The sequence below is a fragment of the Hydractinia symbiolongicarpus genome, chromosome 8 (assembly GCF_029227915.1).
Source record: "Hydractinia symbiolongicarpus strain clone_291-10 chromosome 8, HSymV2.1, whole genome shotgun sequence".
NCBI classification, from domain to species: domain Eukaryota; kingdom Metazoa; phylum Cnidaria; class Hydrozoa; order Anthoathecata; family Hydractiniidae; genus Hydractinia; species Hydractinia symbiolongicarpus.
Genome location: NC_079882.1, coordinates 18,228,336 through 18,248,612, shown reverse-complemented (window position 1 = coordinate 18,248,612; position 20,277 = coordinate 18,228,336). Strand labels below are relative to the sequence as shown.

Sequence of the window (20,277 nt, the reverse complement as noted above, 5' to 3'; positions counted from 1 at the left end):
TTTATGCCGCTTCTCTTTATAATTATATTTCTAAGCGCGTTCAAAGGGGCAACAAGCATTTATGCAAGCACTTTGTTTACAATTCATGTTAAGGCCTGCATTTGTATTACTAAGATCAAAATTAAAAGAGATTATTTTATAAAGGTAGGTCTAAAGCACACAAATTGTTTCAGGGTTTGTAGTTACTACTGTTTTTGGTAAGCTGTAGTTTAGATGTTTGTTAGGTGCCAATATTTTGGAAGTTTTGAGATTTAGATGTTTTCAGTGGAGGAAACAACTGTAATGTTACCATTATGCTTTTCAATTCTAGTTCAACATTGAATTTTTGAGGATTGTGTGTAAAACTCAATAGATAGGTGGTACTACCATTTTACTATAGCAAAAATTCTCTGAAAACTGCTAGAGTGGGTTGCCTTTTATGTTAAAAAAGATTAAATTGTGTTTTAAATAAATAAGTCTTGGATATTGTCTTCCCTTTACCTTATGCATTAATATATGATATTTTATCATTACAGGAAATCACTTACAAAAGGCAAGCCCATTATTGACTCATGTTCTTACCATAATTTCAAGTGTACACGGAAGTAGTCCTGTGGTCATAATTTATTCAAATGTGATGTTGAAGTCAATCTTGTCTAACCATAAACACTGCTGTGAACTTGGTGTCAGCAGATGGCATGGTAAGATCTTCTATTTTGTATGATTGTGTAAGGGGAATTGATAGCAAGAAGGGAAATCTTTATTTCTGACTTAATGGTATTTATAAAAGCTTCTGAAAAAGTGTAGAAGGGTCCAAATAAACTGTTTTTTGTATCTTAAGCAAACTTAGTTTACACAACCCCCGATTAGTCTTTTTCATTTATCTTACTATGTTGAATATTTTATTGTGCTGGCCTTAATTTCTTAACACATCTGCAAATCTGTTCCTCTCGGAGCTTAGCGCTTAATATGATATTTTTACTACCACCTGACTTTCTCTTTCACTATAAAATTCTTCAAGACAGTATCACAAACCAGCAACCTAACAACTTATTCTGGGAAATGCACTCTTCCCCTGATATAATTTCCACATCGTTTACAACCTTATCAGACTTTCTAACCAGGAAGTAATCTATTTGTGTCTGACAACCACCTGACTTTATGTTATCAGACTTATATGACTTATATGTCTCTTACAGCTGTGTTTAAAACCACCATGTATGTTGCCATTCCAAACTCAACAATCTCTCACCTTCCTTATTTCAGCTTCCAAATCGATAGCCTCGCACATCTCTATAACCTTTTATTGAATTCCATAACATTACTGAAAATACTGATAGTGAATGAGAAAAACTTATTTTACTCTTCGTTTAAGAATATTCCTGAGTAATTCGTATAATTCGGATCAAAAAATTTGTATTCATTTATTAAATCTTTCCTATCTTTTTATTGTTAATACAAACTTTTTCGTATCATTAAAATTATAAGTTTGTATCATTTAAAATAAAGTTCCTATGTAGTTTGTATCATACCAAAGACGTTCGTATAAGAATTTGCTTATACGAAGTTGGTTTATTATAATTGGACTATTATCTGAAGTCTTTATATTTAAAAGTTTTAACAGTTATAAAGTTTGTTTCATTAACGAAGTTTTTTTAACAAATATTATTTGCGCTTATAAGGCGTCTTATTATAAAAAAACTTTCAAAATAAAATAATTCAAAATAAACTCACTGCATCTTGTTATAAAAAAACTAAACTCTACTTTATGAAAATTAAATAATAAGTTTAAACAATATTGCTTGTGCTAGAATTAGATAATAAGTTTAATTCTTCAATACAGTGTCCACAGTTGAGGAGGTTGTTACGTTTACATACATTTTTCTATGTATTTTTGCATCATGCACATGGTTAATATTTTTTGTTGCCAAGCAAAAATAATAATAATTTGTGTCACTAAAGGATTTTTTGGACAAATTTGTTCTCTTATTTTGAATTATTAAAATAATTAGCTAGGTCAAGGTGAAAAGATAAAAATACTTGTATGCTCATGTTTTTAAAGTTATGCTGCAAGATTTTTTCTTATGTTCTTTTGAAAGTTATACAGCAATAAATATCCTTGTGCTGTTTTAAAAGTTATGCAGTAAGATGTACTTGTGTTGTTTCGAAATTTATATAGCAAGTTATTCTCCTTCGACTTAAAATAATAGAAAAAACTGGAAAATTAATTTTTATAAAATATTTTAGTGTTCTTTTAATGTTTCTTGCACAGTCTTAATTGAAAATCAAAATCTAAGAGCTAAATCTTTTTACGGACTATAGCTTAGTTGACATTATTTAAATTCTTTCACAGCATTAAAATTACATATTTAAAATTATTAACGGAGGAAGGTGTTACAACAAGCGTATTCTACCTTTTTTTTATTATATTTTCTAAATGGTATCGACAAAGTCTTGCAGTATTAGGTTTTAGCTAGCCTAATTTCAAACATATTTAATCATTACGAATGAGAGTGTGACAACAATAATAATATTTCTTGTTTTTCACTTGTATAGATATTATAACTATTTAAGCAAAAGTAGCTAATTTTTGTTATAAATGACAAAAAAGTTTAAACTTTAGTTTTGTTTAGTTATGCACAATAACACTGGTACTTTTGAAGTTCGTCTAAAATTTGTATCCCTTTTTTTGTTATGATAAAAAAACTTTGCTTAATTTTTTTGTGTCTGGTTTCGTATTAAAATAATTTGTGCAATTACGCCTGTACTTTTGAAGTTCGTTTTAAGTTCGTATATTAACATACTTCATCAAAGTGTGTATCATTTTCTTTGTATGATAAAGAACTTTGTTCAAGTTCGTATCATGTTTTAAAAAAAGTTTGTTTGAACTTCGTTTATACTTTTTATTTTAAACGAAGCACTTCGTTTGACATTCGAAGTACCTAGTGTTCATTTAATGATACGAAAAAAACATACTAACATTTTAAGACGATCCCTTATAACTGCAAATACTTATTCTAACAATTTCCTGACTTCTATTACACAAATTTGGTATCACCAACTCACCACAAAGTTCCTTTTCACCTTCTGTCCTACTGTTAATATCTGCCATTATGACTGCTTGTGAAAGTTCAGCAAGCTTGTCCCTAGTGTGCGATTTTTTTTCTATTGATAGAAGCTTAGACCTGGGAAAAAGTTAAACGGTTATAAGGGACTCTAAGTTCTAGCTACTGTCACTGCCTGGGGAAGCCATGGCTGGAGATGAGGTTGGTATGACCTGTATTACACTATTGATGTCTGTTACGTAACAGTACCTCAATTAGTATTAATAACAAACCTAGCAGCTTAAACTTGGTGCACAAGTGAAAAATAGGGCTAACGAAAAATTGTTACCCTAACTGTTACCCTGTACCAACATTTACACTAGCTATGATGGTGATTACACTTGAAGTTTCTTCTACAATGTACAACAATTTCACTCCTTTGAGTTTTTATCCTGTTTGTACAGTTTGTTGGATCAACTGTTTCACTGCTATTAATAAAGAGTTTTGGCATTGTTGAACATGCAACTTGTTCTCCATTTTACTGCAACACATTATTTGTATTTTTTCTATTTTCAAACATTTTGAGTGGCCACATTAAATAATATTATCATCCAAAATCTTATTTCTATTTAATCTAAGTGACCTGTTGTTAAAAATGTATGACATTTTGGCCTAAAACAAACAGTTGTACCCTAGTCAATATGCCAATTGATTGTAAATATGTGACAGTTTTTGGGAAAGTTGTAATAACCTATAATACCTGTATTTTTTACCATTAAAATCTGTAGTAAGACAAAATGGGTAATACTATTTAATGATTACCAGTAGTTAATTTAAAATTACTGGTAACGCCGAAATGTTTTACTACCGTTATATTTTCATTCAGTACCAATAAATTAAAAGCGAAATTGCTGGCACTTTTGCTTTTGTTATTTTGAACATTATTTTTAAACTTTTGAACCCCAAACACAAGAAGATTCTGAATTAGCTAATTCTTGGTCTTAAAATTCATTCCATAGCTGAAATAATGCTCAAATAAAAATAAGGCCAGTTTTTTAATCTTCTGAAAAATTTAAAGCAATATCATCAAATTTTACTAAATCTGCATAAAATTATAGCAAGGAATCCATTAAGAATCCAATCAGTTCACTTTATTATAACATAACACTTTCAAGACTGAAATAAAATTTGTTTATGTTGTATAAACTTTTGTAAGAATGAAAAGGTTTAAAGTTTAAATATTGGTAAAATACTTTCAGCAAACAAGAAAAAGAATGTGGCAAATAATCTAAAGCTATGATTTTTTCTTTTTTGAATAAAAAAATGCATATAGTAACAAAAGTACTCATGGTTAAAATTTTCTTTTTTAGAGTTTACAAGATATTATTTTCAACTTCTATTGGAGCCACTAAATTCAAACATTCACATTTTGTGTGCAAAAGTATTGGTGCAGTTACTTATGATTGCAGATAAACTGCCATATATTGATGTAGATGGAAATGTTGAATATTTTATAAAAGTGTTTCATTATAACAGGTAAGTAACTTCATGTACATTTATGAACTCTGTACACAAAGGGTTATTGACATGATTTGCCCTGCTGAAGCTCAGTATTATATATGAGCATAGAAGAGTGATGTTGAAGTCCAGGTTAATTGCTTAAGTACAGCTATGCCACAGGTCGCTCAAAAATGTATTAATCTCTAAATGTGATATCCTTTAAAAGAACCACTGTCTTGCAACTTCAATTTTTATAAACAATGAGCGTGAAAGACCACACAAGCAAATTTTTTTTGCAGTTATTTTAAAGCCTAAAAGTATTTTTACAATGATACTTGAATATTTAAAATATTTTTGCTTAATGAATAAGTTTTCTTTTATTCCTAGCGGAGAGCAATCCCTTGTACCTGGATACAATAACCGTCAAAAGATGGGGTGTTTTCATACGACCGTACATTAATGTGCGTGCGTTGAGATGCTATGATGTTTCAGTAATAAAAGTAGCTTTGCAGCTACCACAATTGTATTTAAAAATAACACCAGACATCATTTTGGATTTATTCTTCTGGATTTGGTCTTTTTACTGTAAAAATCAAGTAACTGAGCATGTGTCCTAAAAACAAAAGTTTAAGATATTTGGTCTTTGACATGACGCTTATTTATTTGTGCATAGTACTTTTTTCATAGTAACCCATAAATTCAGTATCATTGTAAAGAATGCTAAGACTTAAAACGGGTGTGTGAACTCCTGAAATGTTTTTAAAACTCTTTTTTTATTATTTAATATTTTTTATTAGGTGATATATAAGTTTTTGATATATACTGCTATAGATAGTTACAATAGATTTCCTATTTAAGTAAAGCCATTCTTTATTTGATATTTTGCATAAGAAGGAATATATTTTCAATTATAACTGTTTTGGCATAAAGATGACATTGTATGCTTATATATTTCTTTCATCATAGACACACAAAACATTTTACCATCTTAGAATTGCTTTTAAAAGCAGTTTGCACATTTGCATCTGTATCCTACATTAGTGCACAGAAGTCAATATATATTCTTGGAGACACTTTATTTCCTGTTTTAAGATGTTTCTGGCACTATGAGGTGCTTTCCATTAAGGTATGAATAGTAACAGATTATTGCACCTGTAATAATTTAGTTGTGCTAATGAAGTCCAAAGGTAGTTTAAAATAGAAATCCAACCTCTTTAATGTATTTATACTTCTAGATTTCACTGGTACACTTTTTTAAAGTTTTAACTATTGTATATTCTATGATGGAGGAGGCAGGTATAGAAGATACTGATACTACTCATAGTAAAGCAAAGGTATTAGCTTGCTGCCATTTCAAATTGTAGTAAATATCATTAATGTTGACTGTGTACCAAACCGTTTCCCTAGACAAGTGTAATAACACACTCGCAAAAAACACATAACATGCAAAAATACTTGTCACTTTCTAGAAACGATTTATGTTTCTGATGGTAAGGCTGATGTTCTAATACAGTAAAATGTAAATTACAAAAGTATAATTATTTTAAAGGAATCATCCTTGAGCAAAATTTTGTTTTTTAATAACATTTTCTGTTTTCAAAAATTTGTAAATATAAATATTTCCCTTTTTTTCTCACTATCTGTACATTTTGTTACTTGTGAATAAAACTACATATTTTTGAGAGTAGTATTAATAAATGTGAGTAAAATAATTGAGTAACAATGACTAATAATGGCAGTATGTAACAATCCTAACAAATGCTAGCTTAATCCTAAATGTAGCTATAGCATAGCTTACCCCCCAGTTTAAGAACAACATCAAACAATGTTGAAGTTGTCCTCTTTTTGTAAACATTTGAGGTGGTATTTTTATATAAGTACTAAATTTTAAGTGTCCAATCTTTGCATCTGCAGTGCATGTCAGTGCGATCAAAGTGCCTTGTGTATAGATTCTAAAACAGTTTGTGCCATTGGCTGTCTTCATGAATTACACCATGAAACAAAGAAACAGTGTTTTGCTAGTTCCCGTAACCTATATATATATATCGGAATTAATTGTCTTTTATAAGAACCAGTTTATATGAAGGCTGCTAAGATTTTTATAAGAAGGCTGCTGAAATTTTTGTTCTTAATATACATTCAATTAAGAACATACTCCGTCTGAATTCCTTCATAATAAAAAAAACAAAGTAATTAAGTAATCTTCTCGATTTCTATGAACCTCCTTTCATGTCCTCAGATACCGAGTTCTGTTAAATAAAAAGTCTACTTATTCTCCTATTATCTTTTTCTGGAGAATCATAGATGCTATTTCAAACCACCTCCACTTTGCCATTTGTAAACGTAAACTAACAATTTGTCATTTGGGCTCAAGATTAAAAGAAATCTAACCACAGCAACAACAACAACAGGTTCATACTCAGTATATCGAAAAATGATTAAAGAATGTTTACGCAGGATAATTTTAATTAGATTGGCAGAATGTTGTAACAGGAACATCTGTTGAACTAACTCACTTTGTACTTTGACTATTCAAGATAAAATCTTTAAATAACAATGAGAAGGCAATGAGAACAAAACATAAAATTAAAAAAAGCAAAAAAAAAAAAAAAAAATTAGAGAAAAGAATTGTGTTAACAAAGTTATAATGAAGAGAAGAGAAGCAAACAAGATAGAATTTTTCCATCTTGCACAAATTTGATGCCCACAGCTAAGGAAAGATTTGAGTTTTTGAGTACATAATAGAGAACCAGAAAATGATAAAAATGATAAAAGTGAATAAGCAGAATCACATGGAATTGAAACCTAAAAAGAAGACCTAAAAATACAGGACAATAGTAAGCAAAACATAATTAAAAAATATTTTGTATAGTGCTTGAGGTTGCAAATTTTACAGCGGAATCCAATGTTCACAGAATTATTTCTACTGATAAATGCTATTAGCAATTCTTGCAACAAATATTTTGTAAAACATTACAAATTAAACAGTTACTACCGAGAAGAAATGGAAATATTTATTATTTTCCGTGAAACACTTTAACATTTGACAAAGGGTTAAGATTTTCAGCCTACAATTTAGTCACGTAAAAAAATACAGGTTGCTCAAAAACATTTGAAATAATTATAAAAACATTTTAAGCTTTAATATCCTTAATTAATATGTTGTATTTTGTAATATTACAAGCACAAAGTGTTTTTGATTCCCCTAACAAGTTGCAATGTTAATGACGATAAAATCAAACTGGAAGAATGACAATGGTGAAGTAAAAACTATCTACAAGTTTTAATCATTCCTTGGGTTGTTATCATATATCACAAAATTTAAGCTTGTTTATTCATGTCAATAATATCTATCATAGTGAAAGTTTTGAGGGATTGATGGAAATGCATTTCATTTTAACAATGAAATCCAAAAGAGTAAAGTAATAAGATATTCTCCAAAAAGATCAACACCTCAAAGAAAAATACCAAAACGCCATTTAAAAATAGTTGAAAAATGTAGAAAAATCTGTAAAAAATGAAATTCATAATATCCAAAACAATTATTCACAATTGCCATCACGTGAAGATAAATTGATAAATGCAAAAACCAAAGACCCCCTAATTTTAAGTAGCCTAATGATGTCAATTTTGTCTGGCTATTTGAAGGCAAGAATGTGAGAGAAAATTAAAATTTTTTCTCCAATCTGCCAGCATGTTATATGCAACTTCAAAAGTGCTTGTAACAAATGTTTCAAACACACCTTATTGGATCAAAAGTTGTGATATAGTGGTTAAACAGACTCCTCATGGTATTTCATACAACAAGGATAACTATTTGGAAATGTTGTTGGCTGTCAAAGCGATAAACTTTGTTTTTATCAGGAGCAATTGTCCATTACCATTGTCACCTACAACATAGACATAAATCCAGAATCAACGACAGGTTGTTCGTTTTACATTGATATTCATAATTTTCTATTAAATCTTTTGTCATTTATTTTGTGACTGGCCAATACAAAAAAGACTCAATAAAATCGTTCGAATGTAAAGAAGGAATTGACTAAATCAGTTAAGATGAAAGTTAAGCAAAGAGACCATAACTGGCCATTAAAGTGGAAAAAGTTTCTTCTTGATCTGAAAAACAAGACTGTACTGATACTTGCATTTTACTTGATTTAAAGAATTTTATAGCCCTGACAAGTTGTATGGTGACTGAACTTTATTCTTTAATATAGATTTTAAATTTTGCAAGTTGACATGCAACGGCGGAGAACAGGTTACAATTTCTATCTTTTTTTTGCAGTGGTGTAGGAACCAGAGGACAGGTGATTTAAAAAAAAAGGAACATAATTTTTTTTATTAAATCCTCCCCCCTTTTATGCATTTTCAGGGAATCTAGAGGTTTTAACTTTCAAAATCGTCCCTTTGTGCCAAACCATGGATGCCCTTTACAGAGACACTAGACGCTAAACCCCCTGCAAAAAAAAATTATAACTGGTACCCCAGTAAATCATCATGAACATAAAAAAGATCTCACTAGACCTCAGCATTGACTGCAGTAATGCTCTTCCGGGTCTGTGCCCTTTTCTGTGAATACAAAAGTGCCTTCCACACTGTTGGTAAATTTAAAGCTTTCAAAACAATGATAAATTCAAAGGATTTTGTTGCAGCCTGTAAACAAATAAGTTGATTGAATTGAAAAAATTTGTCCCTACTTTGTGTGGTGTAAGGAAGTGTAATAACGTCAACCAAGTAAGACATGCTAAGTTATGCACCAATACACGAGTCACTGAACCACAGAAACTTTCTTCAAGGAAGGATACACTTTTATACCATTGTAAAAGATTGTGATATGTAACAGCAGAATTATCCAAAGAGTTTAAAACCGTATGATGAGGGGAATTTGGAAGTTTAATGGATGCTTTATTCCCTCCACCAGAACAGGGTTAGTAAATCTTGCTGTCAATCAAATGCTTGTGTCTGTGAATCCTATGGATTATCTACACTGATTTGTGCAAGTGCAACAATTGTGGCAAGAGAAAAAAATTGGTAGTGGTGATGACAATGATGATGAAGAAAGTGACAACAACGATAGCTTTGAATTTGGTATCTTATCAGACGTTAGATCCTTGGATGATGATTTGCTTGAAAATTGTAATTCAAACACAGAATCTGATATTGACTCGAATAATAGTGAACTTAATTTTGTTAAAATATCTAACATTGATTTTATTTCTTTCATAAGATATCATTAAGCGAACTTGGTGTGTCTTAATTAGTCATTGGTTTATTTCAATACTTTCGGTATTTTTGTAAAGTTTGATTAGTACCTTTAACTCCAATGTTTGATACATTTTTAGTCAGTGACTTGTTGAAAAATCCACAGGTTCATCCATCCTTTTTATACCGCATTATGTGCATCTCTCTACTTTCGGTACTATTTTGCGTAACAGACAGATTTTTACAGGTATTATAATATAGATTAAACATTAGTGTCTTGTAACTCTTACAAGCTTATAACTTTTTTTATGTGTACAGTTGATTGCTAGAGAAAGTTTGTTTTGCTAGTGACGTCATTACTCAATAGGTCGTATAAATCTCCACAAAGTTTGAAATTTTTAAAAAATATGGCAAATATGACTTTTCAATACTGCATCTAATCAACCGGACTATAAAAAATTGAATTTTTTATTGGGCTGCTTTTTAATAATACTAGTGTTTGCACTTTGGAAAATGTTTATTTTCTGTTTTAGAAATTCTTTGAAGAACTCTATGAGATTGTATACGTGGAATTTGAACAGTTCAAAAATAGTGAGTGTCTGGACAGGTAAAATTTCATATTAATTTTTAGTTAAAAGTAAAAGTAAATGTTGGAAGATATTTTGATCAGCATTATTTGTGAGTGTTTTGTGTACAATAGTTGTTGTTTCAAAACTATAATATTTTTGTTTTATATTGTTGATAGATCTGTGTGTGACACTGACGAAATTATATTTCTGGCAGCTGCTACTATAAAAAAGGTTTGTGATGGAATTAATTCATTGACTATCTTTTGTAAAAATATGCTACTGATTAATGTTTTTGAAGAATATTTTAGAATATTAAAAAAGAGAACAACCTAAGATATATGCAGATCCAATCATAAAGATTTAATACACATAAAAGATTAAGTCCTAACTATACCTACAATATTTGTGATAAAAATAAACAAAGTCGTAAACAATTAATGCAGAGGGAACACATTTTATGGGTATTAACCGTAATAACTACTGTAACAGAGTTACGAGGAAAGACAAAAGATTGTAAGCTATTAAAAATGTGAAAGCAGAAACAAACCATTACTTATTTATCAAAATCAGGTTTATTCCAACAAATGGATATATGTTTGCGTTACCATTTTGTTTATGCTAACTGAAATAAAAATATGAAAAATGTACAAACCCACTGTTTAGGTTTATATTTGGTTGAAAATATTTTGACTTTTGTCAATTAAAAAGGTTTATGCATGATTCTTCACAGTATTTGCAACTTTTTTTCAAAATGTTCTTCAAATTAAATGTTTGTTAGCGTTACCTGGTGACCTTCAGTGTTTTTAGCTAATCCAGAAGTTAAACTTTTTCCTTGCCATTTTTATTCAATTTTCTCCTAATTTTTTTAAAAAAGAGGGAGAGATCTAACAGGACTGCAAGTTGTAACGCAGTGGAGCCTTAGGGCTCTCCTATTATGTGCAGTGAGCTCCTGCTTCCATCTTCAAAGAAGAAGCAGCTCACGTTACACAAGGATTTGATAGAAATCTAAGGGTAGTTTTGAGTAATGGCTAATATTTAAGGCTCTGAGAGGTATGTCTAATAGATAATATAAAAATTCAATAAGTTTTACTGCCTGCACGGCAGTAAAACTTATTAAACTAAAGTAAAACTTATTGAATTTTTTTTCAAGACAAAAAGAGTTTTTTTTATTAAAAAAGCTATGGGAGTGGTCGTGGGTTTAAAGAATCCACTCGCTCCTGCAGTCCAAATAAAGTTAAAACTGATTCAATTATCATTTTTAAGAATACACTTCCCATTTTGGAGGGTATTTAATTATAAAACAGTATCTTAAGTTTTATCATTAGTAGTACCATGCCGCTTTTATTTAATAACTTTTTCTGCCTGCATGTCAGATTTTTAGATCCCCATATCTCAGTTATTGGTTATCACTGGACACTACTCCTCAAAATCTCTATTCAATTCTTATAATCAGGAAAATGTGTTAACCTTTGTTAGAATTACCCTTACAACTAAAAACTTACAACACAACTTTCAGCAAAGGGAATTATTCTATAAATTGTGGGCACTTGATTATATTTTCGAAATTTTCCGGTTTCCAGGTAATTTAAAAAATGGAAAATATGATAAATAACTTTTATTTGGCTCTCAGAAGCATTAAATAGAATGTGAATTGAATTTTAAGCTGACAGTGGAATTTTGGACAAATTTCATAGCATACTGTAAGAGTTTAATTTAATCTCGAGAGGCCTATCAATGATTTTCTTAGGGTCCAAAAGGGGTACCAAAAGTTATCTTGTGCCCTGCCCTAAAAAGTGGAGTCGAGCAAGTAAACTCATTTCTGAAAGCATTTCACTTCAGTTAAGTTGATCAAAGAAGTATAAAATGACAATGACAGTAACAGTAACAACGAATTTATAACTCAGTATTTTCTTCCTTATTTTTAAGCTCAGTTTTCAGCATTTTGGTTACATGTTCAACATAGAAATCATTCATGTTAACCTTAGCAAGGTTTGGAAACTTTATTTTATTATTCTCTAACTAGTTTTAAAAGCTGCACTATAAACTTTTCATACTTTCCTGTTCATAAATGGTGAGCTTTTATTTTCCTTAATTTTTGATCATAGCGACCTAATCAGGGTATGCTTTAAATCTACCTCTTAGTTTTATTTATGAATCCATTCCTACTCCTTTATAGTATAGTTTTATCCGTGTTTTGTGTTATCATAGTGGAGTTTATGTCAGGATGAGGGATGTTACACATACACATCTATAGCAAACAGAAAATATCTTTTACACAGTTTACAAAATCCTTTACATCAAGCTGAAAATATCATTTAAACAACGTTTGTATTAAAGTGGTTTATTTGCTAGTATAATTTTAAAATTCCCATTTTTCCTGAAAGCCTGCAGAGTTAATAGCAAGAATAAGTCAAAGTGGTAAAACCCTCTCTACACCATCGTCCAAATCAGAATATTTGCCATTATAATTATTATTTGCTGGCTGATTTAATTTATAAACTCTTTGGGGCACTCATTCTAGCCCAGGGTTCTTAAAAAAGGTAAGATTAATGTAGGAAATGAATTTCAAACTTGAAGTAACAAAATAAGAACCTAAAGGATAAGTGGTATGTGAGCACAAAATGCCACATAACTACACAAAGAAGAGTTATATGTCTGCACAGTTTTCATTGTCTTGAATAACAAGAAGAATAGCATTTATCTGAAATAAATAGATTTATTTGCAGTACATTTAAAGCCAGTAATTGATCCTTAAACATAACAAATGTTCTTTCACATGGTTGGCCTGCTGTGAACAATTGATATCTTTGTTGTTGTGGACAATTAGAATCAACACACACAACTTAATTAACTTGAAGATGATATCTGATGTTAGTTCTTTACATTTTTAATATCTATCTCACAACATTGGCCATTTATTGCGTTTGTTGAATTTTAAAGTTAAATTTTCTTAAACTATCTTTTTCTTTAAAAACGCCTTTTAATAACTACATGTTATTATTGTGACATAACCATTTTAAATAATTATAAATAATTTGAAAATAAAATAATTTGTCCAAGGGAAATGATTTATTGTTACCGTCTTTATTGATTCGCGGAAAAGAAACGATCGTTTCCGCCAAATTTCCAGTATGTACAAACTACAAAAACTTTCGAAACTAAAATCCACAAACCTGTGTAATGAAAAATATAATGTAAAAGTTGTACAACTTAGGATATTAATTTTTGTTTACTAAAAGATTCTGGGTTTTACACCTGGTCGTAACATCTAACTGACGATTGTTTCCAGAGGGATATGATGGTATGACGAAGATCATCTGGATTTTTTAAATGCAAAAAAATATTCACAAGTCATGAAATCCATGCTATTGTATGTCGTTTTTATTTACGAATCCTATTGGGTAGAGCATTATTAGCATTATTGCTGGCAAAGAAATTGCTCTTATGAGGTAAAAAGAGACATAATTAACTTTAGACTCTGAAGTACGCCATATGGCCTCTACACAGAATATGAAGTATGCCATATGGCGTATTTATACTATTCCCAAAAATTATGTCACAGCTTAAAAACATTTTCCATGGTCTTAACTATGTGAAGTTTTGGAAAAAACGAAAAATTTCTGTTTAAAAAAACCTAATCTCAAACCTAAAATGATGTGTGCAGGTGACTGAATTTCATAAAAAAAAATGGCTTTCAGAAATCGGGCGCTTTCTGAGAGAGAAATTAAAAATATTTAGGAGTTAGATGACCCAATTGACTCTGAGACCTTTTTATGTTTAGCGGCAAACAATTTTGGGTAAATCAAAAAGTTTAGATGATGCGGAAAAGCAGTGGTAATGTTGTTAATCAAATTCCTCCAGATCAAAGCCCAAATCATTTTTCGGCACTGTCTCCTTCTCTTCTTTCAACACCTCCGAAAAAAAGAATGCAAACTTGTATCAGAGTTTCTAGCCCTTTTGCTTTTATACTTGGTTTACTTCGAAGAGATGGTATAAATGGTGGTACGCTTAGTAGTGGCAGTTGTGGACTTAGTCGTGGTGGTGTGTTATGTCAACCTGCTGTTGGTGCAGTAGATGGCAGTAGTAGTGATAGTAGTGTCAATGAAAAGATACAATTTGTGAATGTCAGAGGTGTAATGTTTGGTTGCATGTGATTTACAAAGACATAACAACTGATACTCAATGTCTCAGAATCATCAGAAGAAGGTGAATAATGTGAAGATGAACTTTAGAAGTATTTGTATATAACAAAACATTACAAAGTCGTGTTTTTTAGAGCTGTGTACATATTATGTTCTTTTTACAGACGACTAGAAAAGTTTCTTTTTTTTATTATTTTTGTTTTTAGGTTACTGGTTTTACTTTAAAAATCCTCCAAAAAAATTCATCTAAAATGATCATCAAGCTTTTATTTACTATCCAGAATTAGATCGTGACATTTCAAAAAAAGTGATTTTTTAAAAAAATTTTTGTATTTCTGTTTTATACACTTTTCCCAGTTATTTTTGGATTTTACAAGATCCAAGTTAAGTGGAAAAAGTGATTTTTGTGGAAAATAACAACTACCCATTGCACTACTTTAAAATATGGCTATTGCTCTTTCTAAAATGGGTTCGATGAAGTCTATAGCTAAAGCCGTTTTCAAACATGGCTTAATTGAAAGAAGTGTTTAAAATGGGACAAAAATTATGCGCATTGTAGAGTCACTGCCTCTAAATAAAACAGAATCTAAAGGTCAAGGCACACTTTTTTCCAAAATATACCACCCGTTTTTGACAATATTTCAATAATAATTTTTGTGTTTAGTTCCTCTTTATAAATAAGCAATAGACTATATCTTTAAAGCTGAGGGACAAATTACTTATTTCGATGCCACGTCGCAACATAGATTGGCGTCATTGTCTTTGATTAGATTTGTTAGGCCATTACATTGCACTTTGAAGGCTAAATAACTTGGAAACAGGTGGAAATAACTAATTTCATCTTCCATGTGGGTAACTATTGACAATCTGGGACCAAATTGGGTAAGTTTTCCAAACCTGGATCACTCAATCCGGAATAGACTGGTTAAGGACATCATCAAAAAGCCTATAAACCCCAATATCTCGACAATGCTTTGTACATGATCCTATACTTTTTTTGATCAGTGTTTCAAGCTCTACATAATAAATTTTTATGTCAATCTGTCATTGCTGATATCATCAAAGTTCAAAGACAGACCTGCCTAAGTAAGTTTATCGACTAGTTTATTATAAAAAAAATTTAATTCGCACATTCCGGTAGGAAATTTGTGTGTAAAGTGGACGCTGTATTTCTTTCTTTGTGTCTTAGTTTTTGACCAAAATCCTATCAATAAGAAAATAACACACAAGCAATAAATCCCCCGCTTAAGGTTACAATAATTTACAATGGGTGAGCAATTTGAATAAATAGAATAAGTTTATAAAAGCAAATTTTATCACAAAATCTTTTTTATATGTTTTATTTTATCTTTTTTTATATATTTTGGTTCTTTTTTACTGTAAATAGTAAAGTAAGATGGCATTGATTTCCATGTGAGATGATGGCATTGATTTCCATGTCACTAGTTTCTCATTTCTCAGAATTGAGCGAGTCTTAGTGTGAGCAAGAGCAATTGCAGTACCCTTATTGATACGCCTGCAAAATTGTTCATCATACATGGGTAACCTATCTAATGTTTTCAGTACTCCAACTTATTGCACCTTTGATGATCCATGTGATTATCGTTGTTAATTTATAAAATTTACTTGATTTTACAGACACATTGTTTGAAACTGTGCAATCTGACAGAGTTATCTGTTTACAAAATGATTTTCACATTTTAAAAGTATTTTGATCTAATGAATAACTCTTGGTTGAAGTATAACAATGTTTTTTTTATACCACAAACAAGCACTTGGCTTAAAGTACAGAACTAACATGGTTTGTGAAAATATGTATAAAAAAATTAACTTTTCTTTAGTTATGGTGGTGCAGACATTACCATCAATATTTTTTTCTTTGATTTCTATGATTAAACTTTTATGGGTAAACACAATTGTTGATTCTATTATTTCTTCTGTGCTTATAACCATGTGGTACTTAATTGATTTAGAAGTACAATTGGGAAGTCAAGTATATACATGCACAACATAGGACAAAGTAGTAGTGATTGTTATTTGAAGCAAAACATTTTATATTTTAAGATTACCAATGCAAAGACTTTCAGGCAGGCAATGTTAAATTCATTTCGGCAAAAATGCTGACAGCTATTTGGGAAGATTTTACTATTACCTCTTAAATGTTCTTTAAAAGCATTTGTGAGAATGGTGGTGGATAAATTTATTTTTTAAATGGTTACATAGTGTTCCTATTTGCATGGGACTAGCCAATCAGACCCGAATTTAAGTTGATGACAAGATATTAATAGTAAATGCATAATTGTTTTTAATTGTTTGAATACTTATATAGGTTATGGCTAATCTATCAACAAAGCATACATCTAGCAAGAAACATAAGAAGTTTAAAGCAACTATAAAAGCACCATGGGATGCAATTGTCGATGGCATTTGTAAATCTAATTCAACAAAATCGTATACAGTTTGGTAATTTTTTATTTAATTTTTTTTTCAAGAATGTTATTGGATGCATGCGATTACATGTTTAAATGCTCACATGTGCAACTTCTTTCCAGGCGTGAAGCTCATCACACAGGATTAATGGACTTTTTGGGGGCATAAAAACAAAGCAGAGAATGTAATAAGATTAAAAGTTGTTTCCTTATATTAATTTCCTTGCGTGAGTGAACATGGTTGTCCACAGCACAAAAATCACTAGTCATTTTCTGCATGCGTTTTTTATGACCAATGTAAAATGCTGATTCTGGTTGTGCAGGCTTTTCATTTTGAGGCATGTGGTCGCATTCCTACGCCCTATCGCATACCTCAATTACTTTGTTAACAGATTACTTCCTAATGAAAAATAGTCATATTTAAAAAAAACCTGGTTGTTTTATCAATGTGTGGTAGGCTTTTTATCTTGATAAATCCACATGCTGTGATGCTAGCAATGTTTAGTTTAGCGCTACCATATTGGAATAACGATAGACCCTGTGACCATCGACCCCACAACATCAATCCCACGAGACTCTACAACATCGGCCCTGCAACAAACATGAACCTAATTCAAAAATGGAGTATTATATACACTACATGCTTCAAAATAATTACGATATAAGTACAATAATGTGTAGGACTGTTTTTGTTGTTCTTTCCATTGTTACTAGTTTTCTTCTCTTTTGACCCATCGTGAATCTTCTCAATACACAAATGAATTAACATGCACATCTTAGCGCTTTTGTCAGCAAATAGGCCCCGGGAACAGGTTTGTTAAACAAATAAATAGCCATTTTGAAAGTCACGTACCCGGAGCAAATCAGGTACGCTACGCAATCGTATAATGTGTTTAACTGGCGTACATGATTGATCACGTAAGCACATATTTACAAAATATGAAGCCTGGTTGTGATATGTCTATGATATGCAAAGCAGTCATGCTTACATTACTGTATGCTTGTTAAAGTTACAATAGAATTGCTGTTGGACTTAAAATAGAATAAAAACTTTCGCGTGCATAACTTTTTTGGCTTTTCTTCACAAAACTTTTAAAAAATTACCTATTCCGAAAGTTTATTTAGTATAGGCTTTTTAAAACATATTTTTGTTAAAGTTTATTAACTATTTTTTTCAGATTTAATGATCTTGAAACTCAAAATATGTAGACTTAAGACTTATATAGACGTGAAATAATTTCTCTTTAGGTAAATTAAATGGATTTAAAATGACTTTTTCCAAACTTCTTGTTATCAACTTCTTCAAAACGTTTAATCCTTCCATCAAGAATATGATGGTCTTGAAACTGTATTTGTCAAACACAAATAATTAATTTGCACTAACTACGCCAATGCTTTCTTTAATGGTCAACTGAACTGAAAAGACATTTTGTATTTTGCAGTAATAAATTTTACTGTGCTGCATATTCATGTTTGCAATTATGCCGTAATGTTAAAAATATGCACTATGCTATAATGCCATACTCAATAGGAATTATGCCATTGTAAGTGAAGATAATGGCATAAAAAGTCGAAAGGACATGTGTTCTATAATAAAAATTGTCAAAAATCAAATAATGAAAACACTAAGGTTGCATTCGAAAACAATTTTTGTGTTTATATGCCATGATTTGCCATTCTTTGTTACAAAAAGACAGGTTTTGAGTGACCCTGGTATTAAAACTGTTGCCAACTCTACAATTTTTCTTGGAAACTACTTTTAACTAATTACAAATGAAGAAAGAAAACTATTTCCTTTCTACTAAAAAAACAAAAATCGGAAAACTATTGCTAAATGTTTACAGTTCTTTATGTTTGTTTATTCTTTCAACTTTTCACTAATCTCTCTGTTTATGCTGTTCTTGTCAAATTTCATCCAAACAATTGCAACTATAATACGATTTATAAATAATGGAGAATGAAATACAGTAAAGTTAAGTTAGGATATAAAAAACTACGCTAAGAAGTATGTTGTGCTATTACACTATGCTGCATTCGATTTTCAGTTGTAATCGAACATTTTCATCAGCGTAATTATTATGGCGTGTTTATAAAAAACAGAAGTACCCCAAATCGCAAAACATGTTACATTTAAATTGATTTTTTGACATTTAGTGTATAATTTTATTGTAGATTATTCCATAGTTTTTATTATGCATTACTTTTTCTGGTAAAGGAGAAAAACATTGTGATTACTATTTTGTTTTTGTTTTAAATTGGGGGTCACAAACATTAAAGACTTGCATTTAACAAATGAATCCAAATGCTACATACCTTAAACAAAGATTTAGTGTATGTAGCATTTTGATGTTACATACACTAACAAACATTTAGTGTATGTAACATTTCGATGAAAGATTAGGGTGGCCTAAAGCCATGGAAAACGTAATCGTTATAATAAATACCATTGAAAAAAACACCACATACTGAAAAGCCAAGCAGAAAATAATTTTTTTAGGCAAGTTACATGTCTGCATTATTTTTTGCACCCATAAAGCGTAACCCTTAGGTGTTCCCAATTTATGTGGCAATAGGTGAGTTTAGTTGTAAAATAATTTGGCTAATCTTACCTCAATCAAACAATTGCTTTCTATTACTTACAAGCCTAAACAAGTCTAAACAAATCAAGACGTGATAATTACAATTTTGTGAATTACGTTATCCTTAGTGCTTTATTATTGTAAAGATTTGGACTCGTCTGACAATAGATACAGCATTGTATATAAAAATGTTTGTCAGAAGTTCTAGGGCATCTAGGGCCTGTTAAAGATTCTTTGAAACTCTTATGATTAAAAAATTGTAGCACCAAATTGTTTTCAGTCGTCTGGATCCTCTTTATTTTTGTGCTTGTGGAACATAGTATAGGGATTACAAGCACAAATTTGACAAGATGTTATGCATTATGTTTCACAACATGTTGTAGTGGGTGATTAATTCACTGTGTTAGTAGTTCCTATGAAATCCAATAAACTGGAAAATAGTGTTTGAACATAATGATAAATTGCTATCTTCATGAAGGACTACTGGCATATTAATTTTTATAGATCAAATCTTAATGAAATCTTAGTTTCAAGACTCTCATGACAAAGCCTTTATCTGTCTTTTAAACATAACAACCTTTTATAGAATGTAGGTGTAGAAAGGTGTCTTGTTGCTTGCTGCTTCCAAGCTTATATACATAAAATGCCAGTAATCTTTCTCGTATATTGGTTCAGACTATTTAACTATTTACTATTTCGACTTTATTATTCTGGTCAACCAATCTTTACAAAGTAGCTCAGACCTTGCTTTTTTTATAATGAATGATGTTCAAAAGTTTAATGTTGCAAAAATTTTACATAATAGTAGATATAGTATAGTACATAATAGTATA

General features: G+C 30.4%; 1 protein-coding gene across 9 annotated transcripts in view; it reads left to right on the top strand.

The window, feature by feature from the left end:
- LOC130655469 (serine-protein kinase ATM-like) overlaps positions 1–20,277 on the top strand; it is a 255,466-nt gene that overhangs the window by 45,713 nt on the left and 189,476 nt on the right. For 8 of the 9 annotated variants that reach the window (XR_008984665.1, XR_008984666.1, XM_057458230.1 and 5 more), the window contains 8 exons: positions 516–680; positions 4,394–4,559; positions 5,490–5,649; positions 5,759–5,857; positions 10,259–10,332; positions 10,471–10,525; positions 12,221–12,283; positions 16,766–16,899. Coding sequence is in view for 7 of the 9 variants with exons in the window: in XM_057458230.1 (XP_057314213.1) it covers positions 516–680; positions 4,394–4,559; positions 5,490–5,649; positions 5,759–5,857; positions 10,259–10,332; positions 10,471–10,525; positions 12,221–12,283; positions 16,766–16,899 (916 nt within the window). In the remaining 2 variants the exon portion in view is untranslated. The remainder of the gene's footprint in view (positions 1–515; positions 681–4,393; positions 4,560–5,489; positions 5,650–5,758; positions 5,858–10,258; positions 10,333–10,470; positions 10,526–12,220; positions 12,284–16,765; positions 16,900–20,277) is intronic. The other variant, XM_057458229.1, reaches the window with a different exon arrangement.